At 39.2% G+C, this 24,365-nt stretch overlaps 2 protein-coding genes and 1 pseudogene across 3 annotated transcripts in view; 1 reads left to right on the plus strand and 2 right to left on the minus strand.

The window, feature by feature from the left end:
* Positions 1 to 1,415: 1,415 nt before the first annotated feature.
* Positions 1,416 to 2,045, minus strand: LOC119143552 (annotated as a pseudogene).
* LCA5L (lebercilin LCA5 like) lies at positions 2,012 to 14,979 on the minus strand. The gene is made up of 5 exons (XM_037376550.1): positions 11,416 to 14,979; positions 9,794 to 9,931; positions 7,692 to 7,785; positions 4,052 to 4,161; positions 2,012 to 3,755 (listed from the first exon to the last, which is right to left on the minus strand). The coding sequence occupies exons 1-5, from the start codon at positions 11,836 to 11,838 to the stop codon at positions 3,585 to 3,587; spliced, it is 936 nt and encodes a 311-aa protein (XP_037232447.1). The 5' UTR covers positions 11,839 to 14,979; the 3' UTR covers positions 2,012 to 3,584.
* A 5,972-nt stretch (positions 14,980 to 20,951) lies between these two features.
* Positions 20,952 to 24,365, plus strand: part of SH3BGR (SH3 domain binding glutamate rich protein) — a 29,068-nt gene continuing 25,654 nt past the window's right edge. For both annotated transcript variants that reach the window (XM_037376552.1, XM_037376551.1), the window contains exon 1: positions 20,952 to 21,081. In XM_037376552.1, the coding sequence (XP_037232449.1) occupies positions 21,037 to 21,081 (45 nt within the window). In that variant the 5' untranslated portion in view covers positions 20,952 to 21,036. The remainder of the gene's footprint in view (positions 21,082 to 24,365) is intronic.

Raw genomic sequence — 24,365 nt, forward strand, 5'->3', positions numbered from 1 at the left:
TAAATTTTTTCTGTATTCGGGACAGATTATTTAGCAATGATAATGACATATTTCTGAATCTAAAGATGTGGCTAATGGTACTTCTGCTTGGCTTGTTAGGGAGTATAACACAGTAAAGTCAAGAAAAGCTCATTTAAAATTTTCATGGTGGTATCTGCTGTTTATCCACACTTAGCACGGGGTCACTAAACACCCAGTTTGTTGGCTGCTCTAGCCAAACATTTGGGCGAGTACAGGCAAAAAGGCTTTTGATCCCCTCATCCGTAGAAACAGGAGTGTTGGCTTATATGCGCTTGTTTGCATTTAGCTTTGGGACAGCAGTAAAGACATTGCAGAAGTATGAGTAGTTTGTAGAGGAGAAATACCTCCTTTTCTGACTACACAAAGTCATGCTTTGAAACCTGTCCACTGAATTTCACTGCAAGTATTTCAGATTTAAATGTCCCAATCACCTATAAAAGCTTTCTCAGTATAATTTTTTTAAGGATTTTTAAGTGCTACTGCCTTTTAAAATTAATAGAATATACATAATTTTCTCTTAACTTCATTTTAGCAAGCGTTTCATGAATTACTATGAAGAACAAAACATAATCCTCCTACCCTTGCTTACATAACCTTAAACGCAGGATTTTTAAAGGCTTTTTGAGAGCTGGATATGCCTGACTTCTCCTAAACAATAGTTTTCTCTTGCACATTCATCTTTGGATGTCAGCTGTGGAAGTTACCAGGCAAACGGCTTTGCTAAGTTCTAACAGTGGAAAAGAATGAAGCTTTAGAGCTTTGTAATGCTAGTGAAAACAATGTAATAGCAAATTATTTTTATTGTGTATGAATTCTGGAAGCTATTTCAGGAGTGAAGAAAATAAATTATTTTCTTCTATTGCATTGTTGGAACTAACGCAATAATGAACCTTATGAAAGCAGATTGCTCACTTCAGCTACCTAACAAATAATCAGCTTCACAATCCAAATTGCAGAGGGAATGTAAAAAACCCGGAAATTACAAAACAAGGACTAGGACACCTGATAACAGGTAAAAATGTTGTCATTGTTAAGGCATTCATGGTAAGACACACAGGCATGCACATGCATGCCCATGGATCAACAACAGAAGAGTGGGGGTTTTGTGACAACTGATTTGACTATCATTTTGGAAAAATTATTGAAAGAAATGGTTGGTTCTTGTAAGATTTAATATGCATTTAATGAAGGTAAACCCGTTACTTTTAAAAAATGTTTTAAATGATCCAGATTTCTAGATGAAAGATAAGTTGATGTACTTAATTAAATTTATCAAACAAAATAATTAGTTTGTGTATTCTCATGAGGTTATTCATGATGATGAGTGTTAGATGCTGGACATCATGAACTAGTAGTGGTGGTTTGAAATGTGGTTTGTGTAATCCTGCATCTTTTCACTTCCTTTTCTTCATTCCTCTCATGTTAGAACTTGAATGGTTGTCCCTTCAAACACAGCCTGGTCCAAAGAGTTCTTTCATAAGACTATTTCCTTTCAGCAAATGTTATATGAGCACAGCCTTCCACTTCAGTGGAGCTGTCCTTCTGCCTTGGTTTGGTATCTTTACCAAAAGATGGTTCATACAGCCCAAAGGAATTTTTCACTTTTGATTCAGCTGTTTCACTGTAGTCCTGACCTGCATGTCTATGGTTGCAAAGACTGCCTTTTTTTGGTTTTGTATCTGATGTAAGAGGCCCATGATGCAAATTATCAGTAGCTTTGGGGGGTGGGGGTGTCAGCCTAATGGATGTTTTGTTTCTTGGACCTGGAGTTACACATTTACTCTCTGCCTTCTCACTGTTATTTAGTTTTATTTTTTATTTAGCTTTTTTTCTTCCTTTTCATATTCTTCCACTGTATCTTTCTCTTGACAGTTATCTTTTACACTGTCACTTTGAGGAGTTTGTTCAGTTTTCATCAGTTTCTTCAGCTCCTGTTTAAGCAAATCTGTCTTTTTTCGCTCTTTCATAAATTCCAAACAAGTGTATTCTTCTGTCAGCAGTCTACTCTCTCTGAAATACTCTGAAATGAAATATTGTGGGGTTTAGGAATGTTATTAAATTGCCTAGGAATAGAAAGAGTCATGAAGCATTAATGAGAGCAAGTTTCACTTCCTTTTTCATTGCCTAAATTGTTGTTATTGATGGTATTTCGATCTTGAGGGTTATGACAATGCTATTTACTAGTAAGTAGAATAGGATGGAGCAAGATTTAAACACAATCACTGTGCCACTGAATATAATCAGTAGTGGCTAAATACAGGGCCAGAAAAGTCACATACAGTGCAATGAAGAGACCACATGAGATCTGACCTCTAATTGTCATTTTCTTGTTTTTAAATGGAGCTTAAATGTATGTATGATTTTCTTTCCCTTAACCGACAGCACAGTTGCTGGTTGCATAGAGCAGAATATACACAGAATGGAATATACAACTCTAACCTATAAATGAGTTTAGTGGAAAAAGGTATGTGTATACTGAATGCCTATAGTAAATATTTCCCTGCTGTAGGAGATAAATTGTAAAAGGTTCTGTGCTTTGGAGGGACTTGAAAGACTACCTCCAAAATGAGATCGAGTCCAAGCTTAAAGAAGTATGAAGTTGCAGTACGTCAGTCTAATATCAGCAGTGGGAGAAAGCTGGAAGAGAGTCTGGCAAACAGTGAGGAGAGAGAAGATTCACAGGCAGAATCAGAAGACTTGTGTTTTCTGTCAATTTTAAAAGGGGATTTCAAAGACAAATGTTGACTCTGGTTATCTGGTGGGATCTGGAAAGGCTGCAGGCTAGGAAGTCGGAGTACAGAACTGAGGAGTTAACACATTCCAGATAACTGGCTCTGTTACTGATCTAGTAAGTGACCTCAACAGCCTGTTTCACCTCTGTAAATGTGTGACCTGTAGGTCACATTATGTTTGTTAACATTTGTGAAGTATTTAGCATGACAGTATTCAGATCTTGGTTCTTTCTACAAGACTTACCCAAATGAAAATAACATGAATTTTTTAGAAAAAAAAAAAAATAAAGCCTTGAAAGGAATAGATGCACTGGCTCTGTTCTCTAGAATTTCTTCAAAATAAAGGTGTTTATAGATGAGTCCTTTGAATATAGCTTTTATGTGAGAACACAGTCAATGGCAAAGATTTAGATAAAATCTATTTGCAGTGATCACTGTAATGAGGAGATACTCCCAGCCCTTGAAGAGGTCCTCTTCCTTTCTTGGCAATAGATCCTGAGCCAGAAAAGTATGTTGACATCAGCTATGATGAAGATTCACAACCAACAATTTGAGATCACTGTTTGCTTAGCATGGAATTAACAAACTGTTAACTAAAGTATACTTTTACAGATAAAGCACGGACTTTTTACCAACATGACCAGGAACTGCTTTTAGAAGTACAGCAGCATGAAGATGCTTTATGCTGTGGAGCTGCTCTGCTGTCAGTGCAGCACTGCCAGCAGCGGATTTCAGTGTCTTAATACATGATTTTGTTGAACTAGTTCCTGTCAGTCAGGTGCCAGCTAAAGGCTGTCAGGCACATGGAAATTACCAATACCATTGGTTCATTCAGCTTTTGAAAACGTCAAGTGAGTTTCTGAGGAAAATGTTAAAATATACCTCTACGTGCTCTACTAAAAGTTCCTGGCTTTGGTGTTTTCTTGGTCGATTGCTTTTCTGTTCTGCATTGGGCATCCATGTATGCTTCATTTGATTCTTATCTTCTAAAGACTTTTTCTCCTATAATTGGTAATTAAAGGTACAAATAATGAGGGAATACTTGTTTAATGACTTTTAAAAGTGCACAGTGCAAAACTTATAAAAATATTAATAATTTCTATTACTATTATATTCTTATTTTTTATCACAACGTTTGTCCTGTGTATTTTCTGCAATATAATTACATTCACACAAAACCCATGTCCTAGAAAGTTAAGATGGGGGATCAGGCTATTCAGGCATGTTACTGAAACTCGGGGAATAACATACAGCTTAGCTGAGAGTTTAAACAAGGATTGGATTCAGATCTTTCATACCTTTTTTAGCTGAATTGGGCTTTTTTCTGTTTCCTGAGTTTGATACTGTGACAGCAGCAGGGATCTAAAGTTCTGTTTCTCTACTTGCACTGATCTGTTTACACTAAGACCTATTGAAAAGGACAATTGTTAGTAATACAGCAGACTCCAAAATTATATTGTAGATATAAACAAAAGCTACTTTTTGATGACTGATAATACTGGTATGTGACCTAGGATTTAAACTTTTTTTTTTGGCGTATGTCTTAATGCCCTTCCATAATGAAATTCTGCCTAATCTATAAATGTTGAAACTGGAACACAAACATAACTACCTAGACTTTTGAGCATTTTCATTTGTACATCACTAAATCATATGCTGAAGTTTTAGATCTACAAAGTCCTGTTCAGATAGAACATGTGGAGCCAGACAAATGTATGTATACCCTAGAGCCCATATGGGCTTAATTTGTGGGGTAATATTCTAACATAAATTTAAGAGGTCTGAGCTTTCAGGTTCCTAAATTCAGATCTTACAGAGTATAATAAACATGCTTGCTTTTATGCTTTCTAACTTGGTTACTCACCTTTCTCAAAGTTAGGCACTTATGTAAGGCTTTATGGAACCAAACTCTTCAGAGGAAATGCTTAACACTGAAATATCTATGCTCTTTGAAAAGACATTCCAAGAGAATGGTTGAATGAAACATTTAAAGAAATAGCTGAATGGAGATGGGAGGGGGAAGGTGAGTATATTGTTCTTTTATTCTATTTTTAGAATTAATTTTGACATGAGTACGGTAGCCGAGAACGCTGCTAGCACAGGAGCCAATATGTGAACTTACTTACCTGTGTGAACATTTGACCTTATTCCCAGTTTTGAGCTCTGAAATCAGAGGAAGAGTCTCCATAAATATGATGATTTTCAAATGATTGATGTTTGGTGGTAAAAAGGATGTTGATAACCAATCTGAGGCTTACTTTTGAAGGAATGACTGATGATGTGGAGGGAATTAATTTTCCCTTTCGAAAGGCAACCACCAAGTAGTTAGTTCAGCTTTTTCAACAAATGCCAGCGGAGCGTTCCTCGGATTCAGAACTAGGGGGAGCTGTACCTCTAGATGAGCTGGTGTGACCTTCCCACAACTAAGCAAATTTTGCTCTCATGCCGAGCTTATGAAATGAATAGCTTCATTCAATTGATCCATTTTATTTATGTACATAGAGCTTTCTGATAACCTAAGCAAGGTTACTTTCAGGTATTTATCAGGAGTGTTAAAAAATGCAGCCCCACATTTATTTTTTTCTTTCCTGCTGGGTAAAAATTCTTGCAACCTCAGAACAGAAAATAATTACTTGAAGAAGTAACTCTTAAGTCTGTTATAGGAAAATTCAAATCAATAGTGAAAAGAAAAAAGAATTGTCAGTAATTCCTGTTTTAGGTTTCTAAATCAACTTTCCATCTAAATCTTTTCCATTAACCGGCAAAGAATGAAACCTTTATTGGCCAAAAATACCAAAGGATCAGACAACTTTGAAGCCTCTTTGTTACAAAATATCAGGTCTCTCTCCAACTAAGCTCCCTTATCTTGCTTAAAGAAAATAACTTAAATAGTAAACAGTGATTTAAGTCCTGTAGTTTAAATAATAATATTGTACAAATCCATATGTGAGTAAAAAAACCCACAGCTGGTTGAGTGACGTAACTAAAACTGGAATTTAAAGCTTCATAAAAAAACGTGTCTGACTTGGAATGAGAAGTAGGACTTTGTGTTTCTTAATTTTACAACTTGAATTACCAACCTTTTCCCTGTAGTTCACTTGTAATTAAGGCAGAGTAATGGATTTGCAAAGGCAACAAAGAGGAGAGAAATAAACTGACTATGATAATAGTTTGTACTGATGCCATAATTTGAAGAATTCTGTGGGCATATGCAGTATTTCCAACAGATGTGCTTGCTACCATGGAAATTTCAAGTGCTTTTCTGTACCCACATGAAGACTCCTTGAGTTTAGGAGCAAGAATATCTGACCAGTATTTTAAAGATGTGCTTAATCCAGAAAAGTCAATGTTCAGATCATTATCCAGAATCAAGGGTGTAAGTTTGTTGTGCAGTAAGCACTCCTTTAGGATACTGACAGCATGTTTACAATCCTGAGTAGGAGGCAAAACATTTTCAATATGGGGAAAGAAAGTACTTGCAATCTGTTTATTTGTTTCTGTATAAAACACATTTATTTGTAAATTATAGATACTAAAGCATATGACAATGAGAAATTTCTAAGTGCTTCAAGAAAACTATCTCCTTCAACATCTTTGTCCCAAACAACATTTGATGAATATAGTGAGTGCATTGGCAGCATAAAAGTTCTTGGCATGTATGATTTGTAATTGTTGCTCCCTTCAGTTCAAGGGCTGGCACCCACTTCTCTGAACACAGGCACCTCATGCTATTTGAGATGCCCTCAAGTATTCAAGGTATCCACATAAGTCTGACCGATACTACGCAGCACCGATGGGATGCCTGTGTCCTGCTGGAACAACAACTGCAGGGCCAGGCAGATGCAAGAGCATCTCAAATGGCACTGGATGCCTATAATTAGGCAGCTGAATCCCACACAAAGTTGCAGCTCCTGGAACATTTGACAGACAAGACTGCATATAATAGATACTCCTCCCCAATACCTGTCTGAGCATCCATGTGAAAGAAATACTCTTTAATAAAGAGCTTGCTTTCATGATAGACTTTTCTGTTGTTCTTTTCTATTATTCTATTACATTTTTCTAAATAACATTAATTCTGTGGATATAGCTAATTGAGAGGATATACAATAACTGGGTTATGAAGATCTCTGGTTGCCCATTTAAGTTTACTTATGCTAAAAACCAAAGGACTACGAAGGATAGACATTCTCTTTTCACAGATAAGCTGACAGTATCATCATCAGACTCTCCTTTAAAATTCCTAAACCTTGTATCTGAAAATTCCTCTTCTCCTTTCACCCCAACAAAATGCAAGTTGTAGGAGCTTCAATAACGGACATTGAAGCATCTCTGCTATTCGCAAGTTACAAGGTCTAAGGATTTTAAAGATGAGAAAACAGTTTTTAAAGACACAATCAAAGTCATTATTTTTGCTTATATAAAAGCACTTTGAAAGTCTGTACTAAAACTAGGAACTTGCTACAGGAGGGTTGTTTGTGAGGTGCTTTGAGTTAGCAAGCCATGTGTGGGTATTCTAGGTCTACAATGGCCACTTCTCCAGGCCAAGTCAATGGCAGCTCAAACAAAAATTAGTCTGCAAAGCTTTGTGTATTGATATCTTCACTTTGTAAAAAACAAATAGGCAAACAGCTCTTGATGCAAACAGACACAATAGCAGCACTACTTCTGTGTCATTGTTAGTATACTAAAACTACACATGCTAAATGCTATCCATGATGACAATTGGGTTAAATGTTAAAAACAGGTCATATATTTGTATTCATAAAATAAATGAGCAAAAAACCAAGCAGCTGTCTTTAAATTACATGTAACAGAATACTTTTAGCTCATATGAAAGTACTATATTGGCTTTTATTTTGGGATAGACCTCCCAGTCATAAATCAATGTAAGTTTCACGTAACTAAACAAAAAAAGGAAAATTAATACACACGTACGTTTTTCATGAAGTACTGGATCACTTTTGTCTTCTGGGATTTTAGGCATCCAATTTGAATAGATATTTTTTACACAAAGTTGCCGATCCTTTTCCTATGAAGAAATAAACACGATTAATATGTGTTGAGGATTACTTTTTACCAACTTACTTTTGCCACATTGGGGAAAACTGTCAGTGATTTTGCTTTGTGCCAGGCCATGTGGTGCCATCGGCATTTACATAAATAGGATTTGTCAATTTCTTTCAGAAGCCAAATCAAAATTCTCCCTTTTTAAGGCTAAGAACACATCTGTACACCTACATGATCTTTTTCGTAACACACTCTTCAGAAGACTAATTCTTCTTTAATGAGTTTTTCATTTGTTGTTCTGAGTTATTTTTTTTAGACAGTCATTTTTGCCTTTACTCCCTGTTTTTAAAATTTATTTATTCAGTGCCTTTGGTTACAATATGCTCAGTTCTGTTTTATTGGGAGGTGACATAAACTTCACAGGCATACGTTTAAAATTTATTTAGCAAGAGTCCTCTTTCCTTACTGAAATCTATCTTAAACACAGAACAGAGATTTCAGTAACACTCTCACCGTATCAGCTTTTAGTGTGAAAAACAGGAGCTGCATTTACTTTGGAGATACAGGTTGTCCTTAATGTGTGTCTGAATACCTTGAATGGTCTGAATTAGTCTGATGCCCAAAACTATGAAAGTGTAAGAATAAATTCTGTTCTGGCACAGAAATAAGGTTAATAAGCAGGTCCGGTCTTCTTTGTGGTAAACCAACAGGTTTTGTAAATCTAAATATAACATTAAGAGAGGTGGACACATAGAAAACTGTGGAAAACACATGAGATAGAAAAACATTTTAGAGAAAAGTTGAGAACTGTACTTTAGAATAATTTGTATTTTGGAACAGTTTTACATTAGTGTTCCTGGGACTATAATTACTCCTGTCTCCCAGATCTGCACATATAGAAGGAAATCAGACTCTGGCAGGGAAACAGCACTGCAAGTACTGTTTGGGGACTTTGATATGGAGACTGGGAAGAGCACTATACTTTTTTCCTTTCCGAACAGCTCACTGGGCTTTTGCTGCTGGGCAGCCTGGCTGCTGCCAGGTATCAGTAGGAAGGTTTCTGGACCTGATACATAAGTAAGAGGGACAAACAAAGCCCATGTACAGAAATGCAGATCTCCATGAATCATCAGGAGCTGCCTGTTCTGCCTTTCAGAATGTCTGGGAAAACTCTCCATAACAACAGATACTTGATTCTATTTAGAAATATATCCCTCGTGGGATTATTTAGAAATAATATCCCTAGTGGGATTAGCAGATAGATTGGTCAGTTCACACAGAAATAAAAAAAGTACAATTTATCTGTGTTTATATTGTTATACTTTTTTTTTTTACTTTTAAATATACTTTTATATTTACCTGCATTTATATTGTTTCACTTACAAACACAATTTAAAGTATTAAAAAGCCACAAGGGTTTTCATGTTTTTTGGAATATGTACTGTTTTTCTTGTTTACAACTCATATGACATATCATTCATGGCATTTTAGTTTCAGTTTCTATTTAGTGTCACTTTTAGGTTTTTCTGTGTGTTTGGCTTACAAGCATTACAGTAAGTGCTAAACTGGACATACCTGTCCCAAAAATATTTGTCTAAAAACTAAGCTAGAATTTAAACAAACTGTTGAAACATTTATGTAAGTCTTTTTGCTAAGCTCTAGTTTTGCAGATTGTAATATTTGGCTCATTTTGATTTGGAAGGGTTTCTGTAAGGGAGCTCATTTAAAGTTAGTAGATGAATATACTGACCTAGATTTATCAAAAGAGTAACAAGTTGGTGTGGATTCTGTTCAAATTGTGACGCATTAATCTCTGTTTCGATTAGTTATTGAACTACTTTGAACTTTTGAAAAATAGACACTACAATAATTTCATCATATGATATTTTGTCTTTTTTTGGTAGACTATAGACTCAACTAGGAAACAAAAATCCCATTACTAAATAATATAAAAGAGGCAAAAGCAACAGCTAACATTAAATACTTTAATTTTCTTGCGGGAACAGAAACCTGTTTAAAATCTTCAGTACCTTAATTTTTTGGTGAAGAGAGTTAATTTCCATTTTCAAGTTCTTTGTAATTATCCCAGCTTCCACAGCTTTTTTGTTCTCATTTGCCAGCTGATGACTAAAGGTGCTATTGTTCAACTTCAGCTGCTTTTCTAGGCTCTTAAAAAGATTACATATTTTACCATATGGATGGTACACAGTGTGACTGTTGAAAAATTTCAGTTCTTACCAGGTTTAAAAAATAAACATAATGAAAAGTAAGCTTCTAATGATTTTATTCTATTGTAAACAATGCACGCAATTATGAAGCATCTGCAAAATTACTTTAAAAATGAGAAAACCTGGTTTAAAACCTAATTTTGCTAAACAAAAAGAAAGTATATTTGGCATTCAAACATAACAAATAAGGCTAACCTTTCTCATGGATTAATGAATACCATAATCTCTGGAAAGTTAAGACAACATTTCTGTTCACACTGAGATCTACTAACTGACTTAGTGTAAATGAAAACTAGATAAGTTATTGAGTACTTGATGAAGTGCTTTATCATCAGCACCCAGTGCCATGCACTGAAGTTATGGTTACTAAAACTGTAAGGTGGACACCCAATCCTTCATGCTCTTTATAGCTTCTCGCTAGGACTTGTGTAAATAGAAAGTTTTCAAAAGAGGTTCTGAATTTAGTTGCTAATATTTTCATTTTCTTTCCTGTAATAAATGTATTTCAGACCTAGCTTTTCAGATGGTGAAATGCCTCGTAACACTACCTGGCTCTTTATTTAATTTTATGCATAATATACCCCATAGAAAATAGAAATTAATTCCTGGAGGACAATGGAAATTTCACTCTTCCTCTTTTGTATGAAAAACTGTATTCCTGTCTTTTTGCGAAGGGTTCAATAAAAGTAAAGAAGCATGAGATATTAAAAGGAGCTGAATTACCTCCTTTTGAACTCCCACCAGGCTTTTACTACAGTTGCGTAATAAATCAACAATAGAATCAATCCTAAAATCTAGGACACTGGACTACTGCTTAATTCAGCAGATGCTCTACAGCCAACTACAGTGAGTGACAGTAATTAGTGAACAGGAGATATAGGCATGTCCATATTGCCCACAAGCACTATGTAAAAATAACAGTGCTAGCTCCAGATAAGTCAGCTTTGCTTGTTTAAGGAAATACAGCAGCAGCAGCCTGGTGGTCTCCATGTATGACTAATCCTGTGCTTTGCCGTGGTAAATTCAGGTCCGTGCTATTGTGGCCAGATGACCCAAGCAAGCCTGGATACCCCATGCTGCTGGCAGGGAGCAGAGTAGATACTCTGCTGAATATTGCTCTCCAACTATATACTGTTTCTGACCTAACAGGGTTAAGGCACATAACTTCATTCCTAAAAGATCTTTATTCCCAGACAATCTACTCGTACATTTCTGCCAGATTTTAAAACACTGGAAGGGGATACTACTGCAATTTTTAGTACCTTACACTCAGGGACAGCACTGGATTAAAAAGAATGTTCAATGCTACAGGATTACATCAGGTTTGTTAATGTTAACAAGAAGCAGCTAAAAACTTTCCACTATTCTTGCACAGAAACCTCTGCTATTATTGTTGAACAAATACAATGGTATGCACATATTACCTGTATTCTCTTATCATTCACTTCGATTTTTTCTGTAAGGACTGACAATCTGTGCTCAAGTTCCTCTCTCTCTGCAAGAGCTTTGTCTTCTGAAAGCATGTGCAAGGTCTGCAAAGCATCTTTAGCTTTTAGCAGCTCTGCTTCAACTTTTCTGAGCTTCCTGGATGTCTTTCTCTCATCCTCCTGAGATGTCCTCAGGAGTTTCCTTAAAGCTCTCACCTCATTATAATGACTTGCTAAAAGATCCGGCAAGTTGTTTTGTGAATTTTTGTATCTACCTATTGCTTTCGAGTGCCGACACTGAAGCTGTTTCAAAATATGGTTTTCTAAGCTTGATGCTTCTAATTTGTGTTGTAAAACAAATATTTCATTCTTCAACTCTTTAATTTTGTGAAGTCTTGCCGACGATATTTGCTGAGCCATTATATTTTTTTACTGGGAAATCATACTACTCTGCAGGCTTAAAAATGAAGAATTCTGTTGTGGTATCTTCTCAGCCGGGAATTGTTTTCCTCCTGCATTCAGACCAAAGTAAACCAACACTGATATATAGCAATCATTTGAGGCAACAAAATCACTGTATGTCTTTACTGCTCACATAAGCTCATCTACTGGTCTTCCAAGCTACTTAACTGTGGTATATTTGACAAAATGTCCAAGATCTATACTAAGACTACAATGTTCAGTATTTCACAGATAAAGCCATTAAAGACTTCATATCTCTGTGCATTTATGTGGCTGCACTGGCTGTAGCTAACTAGGTTTATAGGAGGTCAAGGTTCCTTCTTTTCATTCTCATCAGCCATTTTTGTTCGAAACAGCCACCATGCTCACTTTCCATTATAAGGGTAACTACATAGATGGTGTCTTCTAAGGCAAACAGCAATAATACTCTGGGAATAACTTGGTAAAGTATGCTCATGTTAACACCATCAATGGAAATAAATCTTCTTTCTGTAAATCATGCAGTTCACTAATGTAGGCATGATCTGGAGACTGATGAACTACATTCAGTCCATCTAGAAAGATTCCCAAGAGGGAGCACCTACACTTTGAATAGGGATGTGATAGAAAAAAAACCACATTGTAATCTACAGGTATGCAAGAACTCAAAAAACAAGGTGATCACAATAGCATATGGTTAAATTTCTCTGCAGCTAAGATTTCTACCCAGCTTTCTGGAATTTTCAAGTCAGCTTTGAGTTGAATTTTTAAACCTTAAATGCTTAGTTTGTATAGAACTGTTATGCAGTTGTGTATACTGTTTCTATAAGCAATTGAAAAAAAATCTTTTATAGGCTAGCATTCCAAGTGCATTACTGCCACTTGCTCTTCTTTATGGCCAGCATCTGAGTGAACAACTCTAACTTTCCTTTCCTGAAACATAATTAGAATTTGAAAATAGCCAAGACTCTAAATCTGAGTGTGTTCCCCTTTTTCAGGCATATATTCAATTTCACTATAGCCCTCGACATTTCACAGTATTTTGCTAGAAGCTTTTTATAATAATTTATAGATCACATAACATTTTGTGGATAAAATAGACAAGGTCCTAACCTAAAAACACCAGAGGAAAAGGACAGATCTTTTCAAGCACTTCTGTTGAATTTAATGGTGTTCTGCACAGAAACTCTGCAAGAGCAGGCCCCAACCAGCATACTCCACCGCAGATGCGAAGCAACATAAAATTGGTGGTAGGAAAAGTAGGGTGGACATTGCCTATGGCACCACCACACCATGGCCTCCTTGCTTTCAGAATAGTGGAAAGCCATGGAAAGAGTGTTATCGAAGAAGACATAGATGTTTGGGGCAGTGGCTTCAGTGGGGAAGGGCTCTACCCTGCAGCAGCCAGCACCTATTGCTCTCCCTCTCCTTCCCTGCTGGCAGCAGCCGCACCAGCCTTCCTGTTCTGCGCAATTTCAGCCCAGCTCTGCTCCTCCCCTTCTCACAGCAGGGGCTGGAGTCGGGCCTGGGCCGGACACCCATGCACCTGGTGTGCGAGGCAAGCAAGTTATAAGAGGGTATGAAGGGGGTCGGTTATACAATTCTGTCTGTCCTTTGCTCTTATTCCTGTAACACCTGATTCACACCACTATTTCAGGGATACAAAGTGAGATGGTCTTTGTTCTGATGGCCCTGCTGACAGAGAGGAAAGCAGAGGCAAGCTGGTGGGACCTCGCTCATACAGAGAGAGGACATACAAGGTCAGACAACCAAGGTCAATGTGATAGCAAAAGGAAAGGATAAAAAGATCTGAGATTAGGAATCAAAAGGAGGAGAGGCTGTGATTTGGGCAGGGCGGGGCTGGGGGGTTTTGCATATGTTTTAAATGGATTAAGAAAGACGATCATGGAGGTTGAAGTAAACAAAAGAAATTGCAGCAGTCAGTTGAGGTCATACATGTCAAGACCTGCAGGAACAAAATTAACAGGTGCTGTGGAAAAAAGTCACCAGAGGTAAAACCAAAGTAATTGGAAGGTATGCAAGCTTGTTCCTCTTGCATGTACCTGCATATTCTCTGTAATACAACTCCACTGCAGGAAGATTGCAGTATGACCACAAATGTTGTCACACAAATATTTGCAGAGTAAGAACCACTGTTACATTACTACTTTATTTTGTCAGAATGGAATGAAAGGATGCAAAAGAAACAGGCAAAATACTTTCCTGCAAAAGCTCACAAAAATTCTACAAACATCTGTAAGGGGTGAAAATGTAGATTGTAATTGTGGTCCTGGGAAACTGATCATTTCAAGTAGCCATGAACGAGCAAAAAGAACCACTTAAAATATCCAACACAGATACTAGCCAATAATGATTCTTCTGCTAAATAGATTTACAAAATCTGGTTATTTTTGCTGGTCTGCTAGTTTCATGCCAGTATGACTTTTGACAGCAGCATGTAACTTACATAATAGAAGAGATAATTAGTGTTTTCTCTCTCTCTTTTTGGTGGATTTGCATCTTGTAGGTTTGGTAGACGTAGATGAAATTTTGATGCACAGCAGGAAAAGGGTCATTGGTTTTACACTCATTTTTTGAGGTGGCATAGTGGGATCTAAGAATGTATGGGTCTAGCTATGAAAACATGGAGACATGAAGAGATTCTTCATTGTCAACATTATGTAAATGGAATACACTTGTGCTGTATGGTCTTTCCATGAAGCACAAACTTAATTTACATGATGCACCATGACTAAGCTAGCCTAAACATAGCTGTTTTTTCTCTCAAACTGACCACTTTTGTGAAGACATATAATTTTGAGTAACATTACTCAGGAAGACTTTTTCATACTCATCATGTGATGCGTAGTCTAAAGCAGAAATTGCAGTATATGTGCGAAAGCCATTTTCAGTTCTCAGATTAAAATTGAGGATAGGGATTGTAAGGGTGCTTCCACATCTCAGGTGATCATCCTGTCTCTAGGATTGCCAAGGACTGTAAAATAACACAATAGGAAATCTCCATCTCTCTTCCCTCCCCTTCCTAGCGTTTGAACCTGATTTATTATTTTCCTTCAGTGAAAAACTGTTTCCCCTGTCTTCCTAATACTGAAAAAAATGCCAAAGAAAGGAACAGCTAATTTCTCAAGAAAGCCTCATTTTACTACCAACAGAAACAAAGTATCTTTTTATCATTTTGGGGGAAGATAAGCTGTCCTTTTCCCTTCTTTTTCTTTTTTTTCCTTTTTCCAGTGTTTTCTTCTTTTCAGTTCCTGATATTTCTAAGTGTTTGATGTTTCTAGCTGTTTCAGAGCAAGTCACTGACAAAGCCTTTAGTATATTTAGCATGAGAATTTTCACTTCTGTATTCTCTACTGCATCACCTACAATCATTACCTCTGCTACAGCTGCAGCTTCTGTACTTGTATGCTTTGGGGAATCTTCAGCATCCCTGCTTTTTGTGCCACATTCTGACTTACTCTCTTCTACCACTAAAATATGGGCGAAACAATCCTCTGGAGTTCACAACTGTGTTATGGTAGAAGACTTAAAGTTGACCTCCAAAACCTATCAGAATCACAGTGCATATGTTTACAGGTAACAAACAATACTAAAGAGTGTTCAGCTATATTAAATGATGCTAAGAAATCTAAGCTACCTTTAAAAAACCCACACAACAGTCATTACTCTTTAACCCCATTAAAATAATTGTGTGGTCTATAGTAAGTGGGTGAGTTGTTTCAGAATAAACTGCAACATGAAATATACTAGTTTTTATCTCAGAATTTTCTATGATACTGGCATCTATTTTCTAAAGATTTACAAGGTACTACCATTTCAATGGAAATAGAAACCATAGTTTACTTCCTGTAATGTATACATTTTCTCCATGATTAATGTAATTTAAAAGAAGTGTAATTGTATTTATGCTCAATACCTACAAAGTACTTTACAATATTATAAAAATAATTGTTCAAGTGTCTAGAAACTAGGTATTTCTGTATTTTACAGTATTTTTAGATTTCCATTATGTAAAACCATAATTTAGTCATATTTTTCAATAATTAGATCACAAAATTAACTTCTGCATTAAAACAGAAAAAAATACTTAGCTGCCATATTAACACCATAGGTAGAGGATATAGCAGCACCTAAAGGTGCACAGTTGAGCACCCAGAGACGAAATAAAGATTTCTAAACTTTGGGATGTTGTCTATTTTATTTGTTTTCAAATCAGAATTGTTTGTAAAACAAAAAAGCTTGCAAAATAAAACCTCACAATGTAATAGAAGTGTCTGCACAATTTCAGAAGAAACATTAGGGAAAATTTCAATATTTTTTTAATGAAAACAATTTCTTCACAGCCTAACTGTACTTAACGCATTTGTTTGCTTTGAAATGCTGCAAGACACTTATCTCCATGTCTATGCACCCATATAGCTTGGAAATACACCTATAATCCGCTGTTGTCAGAGATGTGGTCCTCTGATGAGATGATCTCATTTTGTTTGATCAGGTTCTAAGTAACATTGCTGCTTCCTCTGGAATTGTCTTTCTCAACAGCCCCAATTTTCAAACAAAAAAAACCCTCTCTAATTGTTTAGCTTTTTTAAAAAACATATTTAGCATAAGATACAGAATGCTGTCTAATTTCCATGTCTTTTTGAATATCTGTTACACCTCAGTTTGTTTCCTACTGAGGCTACTGGAGAGTAGAACGGAATACTTCATTCTCCTGGCAGCATTATGCAAATGCTTGTGGTTCTGGTAAAAAATTATTTCTTGGGATATGATTAAATCCATTTGATTTTTTTATTATCACATGAAGACGACTTAGAGCATATTTTTATAGATACAGAATTCTACCCAGTAGTAGAATAAGTTGTATATTGTGGGGGTCTAAAAGGGCATAGCAATTATGTAATAGAAATTTAAGGGGAAGTAAAGGTTATTTTAGTTTAGATAGATTTTTAACAGTAGCCTTCACTAAAAAAAGAAGATACTTTCAGAGCATTCTAACTCCTTTTGTTGGCATTTTTTTCTTTGTGGTGTGTATTTTATTGTAAATTAAATTACATTTCTGAAAGGAGAGAGGGGAATCAGATAACTCCTGAAGAAAATCAAAAAGTGCAATTAGGATTGCACAAAATGTTCTAGGTTTGAATCAAAACAGTTTCATTACTTTTCATTCCCTTACATTAACAAGTCTTCCTTGTGGAAGACGAGGAATGCCCAGGGTCCTACTACGGTTCTCCATCTTAAAGAGATGACAACTTGTGCTTTTAAGAGGGATTAGGCAAAGGCCAGCTTGGTACAACGATTTGTATTTCTGTTTAAATTTGATTGGCACTGTCCAACACTTTTGGCCAAACGGTCTTTAAATCAAATTAGCTTGAATTAAACATAACCTACTGCTTTAATTCGATTTGATTGCTTTAAGCTGATTGTGGGCTGAACCTCCCCATCCACCTTCAAGATCAGATTTTGAGAATAAAATGGAAAAGAGAAGACAGAAAAAACAGAAGGTGAAAGACAAGAAACAGAAAAAAAAACATTAAGATATTACTATACCAGTAAAAAAAATTAAATCAGTAGCTGAAGCGGGGCTGAAATGGACCAACACCAGAAGAATGTACGTTGATGGCAGAGATGCAGGAACAAAAATAATTAGGGCTAAATCTACCTGTCAAAGATGAAAAAGCTATTTCAAGCACCCACAAACTGCAAAACTGTCAGGGGGAGAAATTAATTGCAGTCCGTGTGCAAAAATAGAGTCAATGAAGGGGCAGTCCTGGTAGGAGAACACAATCTGAATGCCCACATCAGCATGGGGCTGCAGTCCCTTGGCCTCACAGCCCAGCCCGGAGCCCAGGGTGCCAGGGCCACCCGCTCATGCAGGAAGGGCGAGGACATGGACAGGGCCCTCAGGCCTGTCGCCGGGCTCCTCCGTGGGCCCCAAACAGCCCCTGATGTGGCCCACGCAGCCCCTGGTGCGGCCCAAACAGCCCACACAAGCCAGAGCTCCCCCCGCCTCACAAACGCAGCATTCCCCAGGGTGCTGGGGGGTCCTGCCACCACCTGCTCTCCCCAGCCACCTCAGCAGCCTGCAGCCCTGCAGCCCCTCGCCATGCCCTGGCGGCTCCCTGAGGCAGCACCCCGCCCCCCCCGCCAGCTCGGCACCCCCTCGACACCCAGCCCCTGGCCCTGGCAGCCACCCCGGGGCCCTGGCAGTCAGCACCAGGCCCTGCCACCCAGCCTGCCACCGCCCTGCCACCCAGCCTGCCACCGTCCTGCCACCCAGCCTGCCACCGTCCTGCCACTGCCCTGCCACCCAGCCTGCCACCGCCCTGCTCCTGCCCTCCCACCGCCCTGCCACCCAGCCTGCCACCGCCCTGCGACCATCCTGCCAATCAGCCTGCCACCGTCCTGCCACCCAGCCTGCCACTGTCCTGCCACTGCCCTGCCACCCAGCCTGCCACCCAGCCTGCCACTGCCCTGCCACCCAGCCTGCCACCGTCCTGCCACCGCCCTGCCACCCAGCCCGCCACCGCCCTGCCACCCAGCCTGACACCACCCTGCCACCGAGCCCGCCACCGCCCTGCTCTGCTGTCCGTGTCCAGGGCAGGACCGCAGCCCCTCGCCACGGGCCCCTCCCAGGCAGGGCATCCCACCTCCCCCTGTGCCCACCCAAGAAGTGTCCTCCGTCCCTCCCGACCTCCCCTCTGCCCCGGCCCCACTGCCCACACCGGCGTGCCCCATCCCCGCCCGGCCTCCCTCACCGCCCCCGCCGCCATTACCGGCCCCCTCGGCCGACAGGCGCGTCGCCGTTGCCATAGGGACAGGCAGGGGCCGCGGGGCACCCTGGGAGCCGCCGCGCCGCCTCGCCCGCCCGGGCCGCCCCCGCAGCCCCTTCCCTCGCCCCGAGCCCTGCTTGTTTCCACCCGCTTATTTCTGTGCCTCAGCGGGGTCTTCGTGGGAATTTGGCAATGTGGCGTGCAGCCAGCGGGTCCCCCGCGCCGTGACCTGTGGGCCGCGGACCTGGCGGTGGCTGTGGAGGCACCTCAGTGTGTGTGTGTGTGTGTGTGTGCGCGCCCGGGAGCGCACAGGCCGGACCCAGCAGGCTCCGAACTCACCGTCTGGGTGAATTATCCCATAGGATAATATAGGAATATTATCCTATGGGATATCCCATAGGAATGAAAGCAGCAGGGGCAATACTTTTCTTCAAGGTTGGACACAGTAGGAATCATGCCCTAAAGGCCTCACCTGCCGGGCTCCGGGTGGGCAGAGGCTTTGGGCCACAGCCGTTTTTTATCCTGTGTAGTTCAGTGCGTGTTTCAAAGTAGAACAGGAGAGAATATTAATTGGCAATTTTGTCCCAGTCCTGACCTTGGATGTTTGATGGTGCAAATATTTACTGCTTTGAGTTTTAATTATTAGTATTGCTCTACCAGCAATACTTACCAGCATGCTTTGCAAGCAATGAGCAACTGCATCCTTTGTATTTCTTCAGAGCTCTAGGAACTAAACACATTCATTTGGAAATGGTATGTTCCAAATGGCTAGCCATTTCTGTTGAATTGACTAGACTATACTTGCACACAAAATCTGAGAAATGAGTATGTGTAATCACTTCTGGCAACACTTTTATAGTTTTGCATTAAGGTGGTTTAGTTTTGCTTTACAGGAAAATGCTCTGAAAATACCCAGTTTTAACAGGCTTTTTCTTTTTGCTGGACTTCCTATTGCCTCACAGAAGAAGAAAGAAATGATGGATGGTGAGCCACAGTAAACGGTGCAAACTATCCATACTGGTATTTTAATTTCCAGTGAGGTTTTTCAGGATCCCTGTTCCATACATGGAATACTGCATTTCCAGCTTAACATAGTAGTTTGCACAGACAAAAATATTACTTTCAAGAACATCTTTACTATTGTGCATTTGATCCAACCTAATCAATCCTGGAAATACTTTATCCCATTTTAAGTGTTTTCAGGATTGGACATTGCTATATTCAATATTAACATTTGAAACATGTGTAAGCACTTGCTAAAACCTAGGCCAGTTTCACCTCTTACCATAGGGACAACTTTAACTGAGCTCAGTGGCATGTTGCTCAATTACAGCAGAAACAAACTTGGCCCTTAAAATCTGAAAGTAGTCTGTTACCATTTAACGTTCTTAAAATACCTCTCATGCTCAGGGATCTCCTTAGGCAAATACATGCAGGCAGCCACTGAATTGTGACCATCTCTGGGGCAAAAGGCAACAACCAGATGTGAAAAGAGCATCCTGGATAACACAGTAGAGTAGGATATTTTTTTACCAAGTATTCTGGACCTCCTCCTACAGCTTGTGCCCTGGCAATTTTCACTGGTGGTGCAAAAAGGAGAAAATACAACAGTTTCTGGATACATAGAATCAGCTGAATCACCTTCCCTCAGTATTCGGAAGTATACTGACACATATTTATATCAGAGAAGTCCCTGAGCCCCACAGTGTGGATGATGATCTGAATTCTTTAAAGCTGAGAGCGTTTGTAACCGAGGCTTATTTCAATATGATCTCTGCTATAATTACTTCTGCATCTATGCTCCCCTTGCCCTCCCCTTCCTCCATCCCATTTTATAAGGTGAAATTTGCAGCTGCAACTCCAGAGCCTCCTTGTTGTGGTCAGGGAGAGGGTGCAAGCCCTGTTATGCAGGAGGTAGCTGTGACAGTGCCCATACAACATTAAACATTACCCAACAGCTTTGTGATCGCCCCCAGCACAAAGCTGCCTGCGTCCTGTCCCTTCTCCCTTCTCACTTGTCCCTTCCCCCTCTCCCAAATATTTCTCCAGCTCAGTCTCATTGGTGCACTACTCTCCTTTGCCTTTTTTGGACTGCCACCCTGTCAATCTAATGCAATAAGGCCAGGGGCAGGTGCAAACCCCTTGCTATGGCTCTTCTTACTAACCAATCCTCTACTGGCCCCTTGTCCCAAAATACCTAAGAGCCAATGGAGTGGGAAAACCCGGGACCTGGGGAGAGGCCAAAGCTGCTGGATTGCTAGTGGGGCATCCATTTAGGACCTGGGTTAGCCCAGGAGCTGCTGAACGCTTGGATTCCTCTTGGAACTGTGGTGACTTGTGGATAGCAGGGGTGCTCTGCTGATTCATTTTCATCACTGTCAACATGGTGATCAAAGTATTTGTAGCCACATCTTCGGGGTCTACAGCGGTAGGTTTCTCATTTAACATACTCCTCTTTCTGCTGGGATCAGGTTGGTAAATTAGCTTAGAAGATCCCAGGACAGTCTGAGTTTGCATGTGAGAATAAAACCTACTGGATTTCTTCTAGTCCTCACTGGCCAGCTTGTTATTGAAAGCTCCTCAAGATGTAGAGAATTCCTGTTAATGCAGGCTTTTTTGCATGCGAGGTTTTACTACAGTTGTAACATTTACGTACAAGTTATCTGTCATTTAATAGATATGTCTGTTTGAAAAAGTATATGCAATATATATTCACTGAAGAAGGAAAAAGTGGTATTGTATTTGCACGAAAGCTAAGGTAGATTGTTTACAGTAGAAATGAATGCATTTGTTTTTAAAAGAGACTTCAGAACACTGCTTCTGCAAAAGGGGAACTCTGTCTAAGATAGAGCCTGAAGCCAAAGTAAGCTGAATCAAGTTATACAGAAAAAAATTCTTCCCCACCCCATCCCCTTCCATAGCTTTTTGCAAACTTTTTTTTGTTTTTTTCCTTAGGTTGGTGTTTGGTTTATTTTGTGCATGTGTGTTTCTCTTGAAATGCTATACTGATGATTTTTAGTATTGAGATCTACTGCTGTAGCTGTCAGCACAGTGTATCAGCTGAAGGGAAGGGCATGTGAATAGTAGGGAGGTTGGAAGTCCATGGGAGGTGGGAACCGGGAAAGAACTGTTTCCTTTTATATCCAGTTCCCAGATGAGCTCAGATTGCAGGTTTCCTTTGGCAGTCACTCACTCACAGTGACATGGCTAAACAAACTGGCTGGTACTTGCACATAGCTATAACTACATCTCTGTCTCTCTGACATTAATGCCATATCTTTAAGAAGATTCCAGAGTTGGAAAGCTCCAAAAAACACCCCCTGTTCATGGGGCCACCATCTAAAAAAATGAACCGGGCGTCACTCACTAAAATTCAAATTGGAATACAGCTGAGGATGTTTGTAGTTCTCTCATCAGCTTATCTCACCAGCCTCTCACTAAGCCTGGCACTTTATATTTACTATTGGCATTTTAGCACTCTGTTTTTTTTATAAGAAACCTCAGATGCAAGTGAAAAAAGGAAGAGGGGGTTGAAAACCACAGGTTTGGTAATTTGTAATCTAGCAGTTACTGGTCAAGTAGCTTTATAAATTGCCACACGCTGTGTGTCAGTGGTCTTTTTGCTCCTGTTTGTCCTGTTTTGGTCTCCTTCAGTTGATCAAAGAAGAGTCATCCCTACCTCCTTTGCTACTCATCCATTTTCTGAGGAAAGTTGTGACTGTGACTAAATCCCAGAGCAGACAGTGTGTGCTGGTGCCATCATCATCCTGTGTGCCTCAGGCACAAACTGTTGCCACCCCATCTACAGGACCGGGGCTGTAGTTCATCAAGGCACTTGTACAAGTGCTTGGATTAAACGTTGACATTCAGAGATCACTTACACAATTAAAACTAAGCGTGTCACATATTTGTTTAGCACTAGCTGAACCAAGATCTTTCCTCTGCTATATGCATTCCTTGTATCTCCTCCCAGCTAGCAGCTATAACCAACTCCTTTCCTCTTGGAATGCAGTGAAGGCACGTGTATAGGACTGACACCACGCAAGCTTTATCCAGCCATTTTGAGCTGTTAAGCATTGCTACTGTGGTTTATTACTGCTCAGAAAGATAGCTAATGCGAGTGAACTGTTATAGGTTTTAAGTTTATTAATGCCAATCTCCACTGTATGTTAGCAGCCTACAAGAGCTGTTAGTGAGATGCCAGACATATATTGGAAGGGCCATGGCATCTTTACCAGCAATATGCCTTTGTATTTCTGCGTTCTGGTGTGTTGGATGTATGTATAGCTGCAGCTATCTCAGAAGGCAGCATGTTCAGATTACTGATACGTAATTGCAATGCCAAGTAAACACAATGTTCAGCTGGAGTACTTTTCCACATTTACTGATTAAAATGGATAGAGGGTATCCTTTCAATGAACCTTTAATGAGTTTTGGTATATATAAAATAAAACTCACTCATGCAAAAAGCCAGCACAAAGCCCAGTGTATCACTAAAATCCTGTTACAAACAAATTTTGTATCAGCCATGTACAGCTTTTCCTGAGAAGAATGAATTTAATCCCTAGAGCTTAAATTGGAAGTCTAAATTGTTGTAGTCACACTGATGCTCTCTTCAATGTGGCTGATATCCGTCAAATGCATGTTGTTAACTTTGAATTTCAAATTAAGATGGCCCAGCCTCCTTTAGCGTAAATCAACAGATGATCATTGGTAAAGAATAAAAATATGTACAACACAGTCACACTACTAAGTGCAACCGGTTATCATGTTAATAAATACTTTTGAAAAGTGAATGCAGTGAACCCAGTAACATTCTCGTGCTCTGGATCAAATACTTGAATGATATAATTCACTGTGGCTCTTAGAGCAAATCTGCAGTTTGTATTTTTCCTCTCAGTGGTTCAGAAATGTATTTTAAATAGTTTCAGCTTTATTATCTTTCTGCTCTAAACTTAGCTGATATTGAACTATTCATTAAGCAAGCAGAAGCAGAGACATTTATAGCTCTAAGAAGTACTAAGTGCTTGGCTTGAAGCAAGCAGTAAAAAAATAATTTTGTTACTAGCCACAGAGGTGTTTAGAAATGAGCGATGTCCTGCAAGGTTCTAAGGTACCATGAACCATGGGAGAAAGGAGGTTCATGTCTTACACAGAGGAAGACTTCCAAAGTCTTGCTTACTGCTGCTCATGGTTAGGGCACCTCTAAAATCCTTTTGTTCCCAGCATTTCTGGTGACATTTTATGAACTGGCCCACCTTCAAATTGGTAGATCTCAGAAAGGCTGAGGAAAATGTAGACAATTTGAATTATGTCCTCTAAAATGCAGAGTAGGGAGTTGTCATCTGTGACTGTGAATCTAACCATATGTAAACCTGAGCTCAAATTTCAAATTAATTTCAAGTCAAATCAGAGATTAGAGTGTGATAAATAAGAATAATTATCAGGAATAGATTGTCTATGTGGTGTTACAACATTTATGTTCCTCTAGCTGTAAGATGTTGACTATATACCATTTGCTTCTGCCATAGGCAGCTGGTCAACAGGAATGCTCTGGACTGTGAGGATATAGATGGTAATATTTAATTATGCATCAGGTGAAACTAATATTATCTGTAGTTCTTACACTCCAGCTAGATAATATTTATTTAAAAGTTTTTTTCTTATTTTAAGGGACTAGCAGCTAGGGATGGTGGAACTTACACTTTGTTG

This window comes from Falco rusticolus, chromosome 2, assembly GCF_015220075.1.
Source record: "Falco rusticolus isolate bFalRus1 chromosome 2, bFalRus1.pri, whole genome shotgun sequence".
In the NCBI taxonomy this organism is placed as follows: domain Eukaryota; kingdom Metazoa; phylum Chordata; class Aves; order Falconiformes; family Falconidae; genus Falco; species Falco rusticolus.

What these genes read in the sequence shown, in the direction of transcription:
- LCA5L (XM_037376550.1), bottom strand. Translation starts at nt 11,838, where the DNA reads ATGGCTCAGCAAATATCGTCGGCAAGACTTCACAAAATTAAAGAGTTG. An exon ending in TCCAGTACTTCATGAAAAAC is followed by an intron (nt 4,162 to 7,691) that starts GTACGTGTGTAT and finishes CCTTTTCAATAG; the next exon opens with GTCTTAGTGTAAACAGATCA. An exon ending in GCCCAATTCAGCTAAAAAAG is followed by an intron (nt 3,756 to 4,051) that starts GTATGAAAGATC and finishes TACCAATTATAG; the next exon opens with GAGAAAAAGTCTTTAGAAGA.